The following is a 7368-nucleotide window of genomic DNA, read 5'->3' as shown; positions in this document are numbered from 1 at the left end:
TATAAAAAACGCTTGTTTCAGAAGATCACAAAATTGTATCGAATGTAATCGAATTCTTAATAATACATAGCCATTTACAGGTTCTAATTGATACATTACCTTAAAATTGGAGATTGCTATACTTTTTATCAACAAGTTATTATTTTTTTCGTTATTAAAATCAAAAATTAGCAATATTCTTGAATTTAACCACGAAACTGTGCGATATGTAGAAACGTGGAATATGCATATGAAACATTATTAAATGATAATAAAACATTGCCAAGTGCAATTTTTTTTCTAAATTTGTACAGTAAATATGAAGAACACAATTAATTGCAATATTTATTCCTTGGAAAAGTGTAGAAAGGTGTCAAAAATATTGCGTAAAATTGCACATTTTAATCTTTAGTTGAAACGATATATTCTTATGATTTTTTTTTTGTTTTGAAGAATCGTTTGATTTAAATCGATTTTACGTTCTGAGAAGAAAAAAACTTACGTAGTCATCCCGCCGAACGTTGGGAATGGTTCCAGCAGTTGATTTTTTATTCGTTCCACGTTGAACACGATGACTGCAGTTGTAACGTGAAGCATGGTGTAAGATTTGTATATTCGTGTTTATATGAAGCTCTACAAATAGTTTGCATTTTATCAGTGCATGTGGCAGCAGTAGCTATTGTGTGTGCGCCGTATTGTATAAAATTTCATACAATACCAAAGAATAATGATTTTGACTAGTCGCCACTTTTTGTGACATTTTGTAACGATTCTATTTGCAACGAATAACGCTACCACGTACCAGCATCGCAATGAACATCTGTATACTTGCAGTTAATTAAATTTAGCCTTCATGACGAGCCAGAGAAACAAAAGCGCGATAAGCAAATCATCTTTTCTATCTGCACTATTCACATTTAGAAAGACAGATGCTGTAAACAATTACTATGTGGTCAGTTTTTCTTGGGAGGAAATAATAAAGTAATGAAGTAATTTTATAATAAAGTTAGTGATGTTGTTTTTATTTACTTTTATCCAAAGAATGGTTGTCTAATTAGCTTTTTTTTTAAAGACAATGGAAGTAACTACGTTGCCAATTGTACCACCAAACTTAAAGCTTGGTGTTGGTATGGTGCAATATTTTGTAAATAAGTTTTGGAAGGCTTTGATTAATTCTTCTTCAGTCCAATTACAAGACGTAATAATGAAAATGCCGTTGCAGCCCATTAAACGGCACACAGTGTCCATGTATAATAACCTTTTCTCCTTAGGATTGTGTGGGCATAAAGAAACTGCATCATATGTTCCTTTATCGTGAATGATGTCAAATTCACCCAGTAAACTGCAGGCCTGAACGTCCATTAAGTCCGCCACCGAGTAACGAATCGTTAAGCCTTGGTCATGAGCAATTTTTTCGGCTAAGCTAATCGCTTTTGGAGAATAGTCTATACCTAGTAGATTTACACATCCTTCTCTAGCCAATTCTACTAATAGCATACCATTACCGCAGCCCAAGTCAATAATATGTGAATTACGTTTAGCCTTGTATTGCTTTAATATCCAATCGATTATTCGAAATTGAGAATCCTCATCAAACCAAATTTCCCCAACATCGCCATTACATTTGTAGTTCTTAATTTCACGATTGTAAGCCCGGTCCCAGTAAGATTTTGTGCCCAATTCAGAACCGGCCAATTCCTCATCTGACATGTTAAACTAGCAATATTATATTTTACGAACAGCTGGTATTGCATTGCCGTATCGAGAGTTGGAGTTTCGTAACGCTAAGCAATTACATACACTCGTATATTGGGTCAATGTTTTCTAAACGTTTCCCACTGATTTTAGTACACTCAATCAGATATCTGCAAATACATCCCAGCGAATTTTCGGTTGTTAATTTGCTGAATAGCAGAAGAAGAAGAAGATATCTGCAAACTTTATTCGCAAAGCAACTAACTGTTTTAAAGAACTTAGATAAATTTTACGAATTTCTTGTAGTATAAGTAAATCTGTGCTTTTTTATTTAGGTTTAACAGTTTGAAGTGTTAAAATTTTTAAAGAATGGCACCGCCAAGAAGCGGCAATCAGAATGGCAGAGGTGGTAACAATCGCAGCGGAGGGGGTGGCGGTTATGGAAATTCTAGAAATAGGGATTATGATGGCGGACGTTCAGGTCCTAGCCATAGTAGAGGACGAAATCAAATTCATTCTGGACGCGTAGAACGTCGGAGCAATTTTGGAGGTGGCGGCGGTATGGGACGAGACAATCGAAACAGGGTTAGCGGAAAAATTGGCAGTGGAGGAAGTAGTGGTGGCGGAAATTCTGATGATTTCTCTAGTAAGTATAGCGGAGAATATTAATAAAAATATATTTACTACTTTTTATTATATTTATATAGAATTACGAGACGTCACTTGGTCCGATATGCGCTTGCCACCTTTTCAGAAAAATTTTTATCAGGAGCATCCTAAGACTCGCAATCGGCCTCATCATGAGGTTGAACGTTATCGGGCTGCTCATCAAATTACTCTAAAAGGCCAAGCCCCTAATCCTATACAATATTTTGATGAGGCTTGCTTCCCAGATTATTGCTTAAATGAGATACGTCGCCAACGTTATAATGAACCTACGCCGATCCAAGCGCAGGCTTGGCCAATCGCTATGAGTGGTTCAAATCTCGTCGGCATTGCCAAAACTGGGTCGGGAAAAACGCTAGCTTTTATTTTACCTGCTATTGTGCACATTAATCATCAGCCACCTTTACAGAGGGGAGATGGTCCCATTGCTTTGGTATTGGCTCCAACACGTGAACTAGCCCAACAAATACAATCGGTGGCTAATGACTTCGGATCCAGCGCTTACGTGCGTAATACTTGTATTTTTGGAGGAGCTCCAAAAACTAGGCAAACCCAAGATTTAGAACGCGGCGTTGAACTTGTAATAGCGACCCCAGGACGATTATTGGATTTCCTTTCCAATGGCATCACAAACATGCAGCGTTGCACTTATCTTGTCCTTGACGAAGCCGATCGTATGCTGGATATGGGCTTTGAGCCTCAAATTCGAAAAATTCTCAACCAGATTAGACCAGATCGACAAATCCTTATGTGGAGTGCTACCTGGCCTCGCGAAGTGCGTCAGCTGGCCGAAGATTTTTTGGGCAATAACTACATACAAGTGAGTGAAATTCTGAAATGTAAGATTGTATAGTAAGAAGTTCCGCTATAGGTTAATATTGGCTCATTGGAGTTATCCGCCAATCATAATATACGTCAATACGTTGACGTGTGCCAAGAAGCGGATAAAGGATCCAAACTCAAAGACCTATTGTCATTTATTTACGATCAGTCACCACATCCAGGCAAAATCATTATTTTTGTTGCCACCAAAAAAAAAGTAGACGAGTTGTCTCGTTTCATAAATGGTTTTGGTGTTCGTGTGGGCTCTATACATGGTGATAAATCTCAACTGGATCGCGACAATGTACTATCCGACTTTCGCAATGGCCGTGCCAATATTTTGGTAGCCACTGATGTGGCTGCACGTGGTCTCGATGTAGATGGCATAAAATATGTTATAAATTTTGATTTCCCGCAATCTTCCGAAGATTATATTCATCGCATTGGACGCACGGGTCGTAAACATTCCACTGGAACTTCGTATGCTTTTTTCACGCGGAAGAACGCTAAATGTGCCCGCGCCCTCGTGGATATATTACGTGAGGCTAATCAAAATGTGAATCCCGATTTAGAGTACATAGCACGTAACGCTGCTACTATTAGCAGCAAGGAAAAGGAGCGTGACCGTGCCAACCGGGACAGTGGTTTAGGAGGTTCAAATCGTAGAAACGGTGGTAACAGTAATAATTATTCTTCCAATAACGGCTACAGCGGTGGTAATCGTTTTGGCGGTGGTGGCGGTGGTGGCGGTGGTGGTGGCGTCGGCAGCAATTCGGGCTATGGGAATAATGCTGGTTACTCAAATGGTTCCGGAAGATCACGCAATTACTCTAATTCCAGACATTAAAAACATCCTTTTACTCTCTTTCTCTGTCTCTCTCTCTCGCACTGAATCATTTTGAATTAGAAGCTGTGCAGTAATCAACAATTGAAAAATCGTACTCAAGCTCTATATGTATTTTCTTACGTCTCTACAATCTATGATCGTAGAAGCGAAGAGATATGTTACAACTAAAATGAAATGTGAATTCTTTTTCATATACACTCATAAATACTCTATGCAGCATTTAACGATAATTAGCCTATTGGAAGGAAAACCAATACAGCGAAACGTTCGATCTAACCAAATAACATGGATACCTATTATTCGAAGATATTTAATTGATTACTTTAACAAACGTACGTGCGTTCATAACGCAGTCAATCTATATATATGCCAAGTAAAGTGTTTCTTTTTTTTTATATATCTGCTTGTTTTTTTTTGATTTATTAATTTCCCTTTTTTTTGCTAGATGTTGGGATGTAGCTTTTTTTCTTGAGCAAGCAAGGAAAAGAAAAAAATCGATTAACTAAAATGCCAAAACCTACTTTTTTGGGACCATAACTGATTTGTTGGCGCGATGTTATCTGGTAAACATAAAATTTCACTACAGTTACTGTAGCTTGTCAAGTTGGCAATTATAAAATTTGTTTTGCACTTTCGTTAATATTTTAAGCTAGTTTTATAACTTCTCGGTTATTGCGATCGCGTTTTCGTATATATATATATATTTTTATAGTGAAAACAGTTGATAGTGTAGGACGTGCTAATTGTTTGGTGCGAAATTTGTGAAAACCTCTTTGCTCTTGCGCTGCTGTATTAAAGCCGTATTAAGTGAAATAAAAAGTTGTACGCACGTGACCTTAAGAACGTTTTTATTGAGATTTGCAATGCAGTTTATTATTATTTATTGAGACCTGCAATGAACTTTAAGCATATTTTGGATTGGGAAGACAGCACGTGCCTATGTTTACGGGGCTATGGAATTTTTTATTTATGAATAGACTTCAACGCGTTTGCATGCTCTAAAAACCAGCGAAAAGTGCGCGTCGGGAATTCTGAGGCGGGTTCTTGTTCAGTTCATCACCACTGATCTATCGATCCCGCTTAAATATGGGAACTTCTTTGCACGGTAATTCGACGTATTTACAAGTTTTGATAATTTTCTCTTTAAACTTTGTAATATCTATAAAAGAACGGATTAGTCTATATATTCGGTAACATTATCGATGGAGTTTTTAAGCTGGTGTTGCAGGAGCACGTTTGCGCATCCGCAGCAACGGATGTGTCCTTTAAAAGCTACCTTGACATAATTAGTTGCGTTGGTGTTTTTTGCGGTCAGCATTCACCTCATACAAATATAATAATGAGTAAAGGGATAGTTGATTATACATCTTTGTTTTTTTTCCAATACGAATATGCCTTTGATATCATTGCGCATATTATAATTTTTTTGTCATAATCTATTCATTAGACCCCCTAAAATCCGACAATGAAATGTTTGCTTGAGTTTTCTTATAATATTAACGTTTCCATTTCCTTTGTAAAGTTGAAAAGTATATATTAGGGACCTAATAAAATGCATATTCTATCTATACATTTGGTTGTACAAATAATATGGACGCCTAAAAAGGTCGAAATTCAGTCATTACTTTTATCTTTTTTTTATATTTTTCGGTTTATTGGTCTGTTTACCAACTTTGTATAAAAGCTTACAACACAAAGCAGGATTTAAGATAGACCACAGATACTGATCGATTCAAAATCGTCTAATGAATCGAGTTTGCTTGTACGTCCAATGTTTATCCATCTACCGGTCGCAATTTTTCAGACGTTTTAACGAAATTGCGACTATTGGCGTCTTGAAAATGGAGTGGACGGGACTATTCCTCCACGCTTACTCCCCATATTACGTCTTATTTTAAAAATGTTGTTGTAAAACAAAAGTTCCTATTTCCAAAACTTTTCGAAAAAAATTTGTTTAGTATTAGTATTTCGACAGTGTAGGTCTCATATTACAAAGAAATCGAAGTTTTAATATTTTATGATGATAATTGAGTCATAAAAGCAATTTGATATAAAGATCATGTTGACGACTGATTTTTGTAAGGATTTTGACAGAGTGAATCATAATGTATTTTGGAAAAACTTAGTGTTTTAACTTGATTTCAGTTTATCTACGAGTTAAACTTTCTATGGGAAATCGGCATTATCGCGCAATGGTTGATAGTTCTTCAGCTGAAATAACAGCATTATTTGCATATCACTCTAACTTCAATATACGTTTATATGCTGATGATGCACAAATGTGTCTTTCACGCCAATACTTGCTTGTAGAGGGATTAGTTAACTGAATCAATGAAGTCGGTGTGGGTCAATATTAACGATTCAAAATTACATTCAATTAAAATCATACGTATTGTTATATCTCTCACAGTTTACGATTTTCATTACCCACCTTATGTTAAAATGGTAAACGAAGATATTGAGTTTATTCACGTGACCTCAAATCTGGTTCTCGGGCATTCCTCTAAACATTGATGATCATGTTAATTTCACGCTAATATCCGGAGGTAAAATTTTGAGGAAACTGTAAGTCTCCCTATTGCATACTTCAAGTTAAGCTAAATTGAGATTGATTAAATGTCTACAGTATAGTGGCAATGCATGTTCTAATTTGGACTATGCTCCTAGTCACAGGTTATGTCAACAAGCGTGCCAGATATGCCACAATAAAGAAAGATACAACTGAATATGACAGTTTTTATTTAGATTTACATAAGGCCCCGATCCTCTGACGAACCTTATTATCAGAAATTTAGTTTTCAATAATAAGATCTTCCGATCCCATAATCAAAATTATTTATATGAGAACGGGCGGACGGTTCCAAAAAATGTAAATAAATAATCTCGCCTCTTCCTGAGGTGCATCGCTCTGGGCGATTAGGCAATATGCGTACACAGAACTTTCCGGTAGCCGTAATATTATCGATAAATCATTAATTAAATGGACCACATTTGGATCATATAGATAAGTTTTTTGAATTCAATTCTATATAGTATATGTTCTCATGAAAAGCACGCCTTTGTAAAAAAGTCTAATTTAGCTTCGAATATAAATTGATGAAAATTAATAAGACCTTTGACAAGCAAAATAAAATTTTCTAAATTTCGCCAGCGTAAGTTCACTTTTGGGGTTGGCTATTTTGTAGGAGCTCCCATGCAAAGTATATTCTTACGTGGAAAAAATGCATGAATTTTAGTATTTTCGTGATCGTATAGCTTATCCTTGTTTGACTATAATGTTTTTATTTGTTGTAGGTTTAACATTGCAAAGTCGAATAGTTAAGGTAATCGTGTGTAAAATCATTTTTGTTGATTTTGGA

At 36.1% G+C, this 7368-nt stretch overlaps 2 protein-coding genes across 4 annotated transcripts; one reads left to right on the top strand and one right to left on the bottom strand.

The window, feature by feature from the left end:
• Positions 1–858: 858 nt before the first annotated feature.
• LOC119638017 (EEF1A lysine methyltransferase 2) lies at positions 859–1776 on the bottom strand. The gene is made up of 2 exons (XM_038034555.1): positions 1009–1776; positions 859–941 (listed from the first exon to the last, which is right to left on the bottom strand). Exon 1 carries the CDS (start codon positions 1687–1689, stop codon positions 1030–1032), a length of 660 nt encoding a protein of 219 aa, XP_037890483.1. The 5' UTR covers positions 1690–1776; the 3' UTR covers positions 859–941; positions 1009–1029.
• LOC119638015 (ATP-dependent RNA helicase p62-like) lies at positions 869–4738 on the top strand. Of its 3 annotated transcripts, none has more exons than XM_038034550.1 (4): positions 869–931; positions 2010–2320; positions 2382–3160; positions 3212–4408. In XM_038034550.1, exons 2-4 carry the CDS (start codon positions 2044–2046, stop codon positions 4007–4009), a joined length of 1854 nt encoding a protein of 617 aa, XP_037890478.1. In that variant the 5' UTR covers positions 869–931; positions 2010–2043; the 3' UTR covers positions 4010–4408. The 3 variants fall into 3 exon arrangements, 2 of the variants coding, with proteins under 2 accessions (XP_037890478.1, XP_037890477.1); XM_038034549.1 differs by having other exon boundaries at positions 878–960; XR_005247370.1 differs by lacking the exon at positions 869–931 and adding an exon at positions 4455–4738 and having other exon boundaries at positions 1946–2320; positions 3212–4382.
• Positions 4739–7368: the final 2630 nt, after the last annotated feature.

The sequence above is a fragment of the Glossina fuscipes genome, unplaced genomic scaffold (assembly GCF_014805625.2).
Source record: "Glossina fuscipes isolate IAEA_lab_2018 unplaced genomic scaffold, Yale_Gfus_2 61, whole genome shotgun sequence".
Classification (NCBI taxonomy): domain Eukaryota; kingdom Metazoa; phylum Arthropoda; class Insecta; order Diptera; family Glossinidae; genus Glossina; species Glossina fuscipes.
Note: the sequence above shows the minus strand (reverse complement) of the source record. Positions and strands in the feature narration are given on the sequence as shown.

What these genes read in the sequence shown, in the direction of transcription:
- LOC119638017 (XM_038034555.1), bottom strand. Translation starts at nt 1,689, where the DNA reads ATGTCAGATGAGGAATTGGCCGGTTCTGAATTGGGCACAAAATCTTAC.
- LOC119638015 (XM_038034550.1), top strand. Translation starts at nt 2,044, where the DNA reads ATGGCACCGCCAAGAAGCGGCAATCAGAATGGCAGAGGTGGTAACAAT. An exon ending in AAATTCTGATGATTTCTCTA is followed by an intron (nt 2,321 to 2,381) that starts GTAAGTATAGCG and finishes ATATTTATATAG; the next exon opens with AATTACGAGACGTCACTTGG. An exon ending in TGGGCAATAACTACATACAA is followed by an intron (nt 3,161 to 3,211) that starts GTGAGTGAAATT and finishes GTTCCGCTATAG; the next exon opens with GTTAATATTGGCTCATTGGA.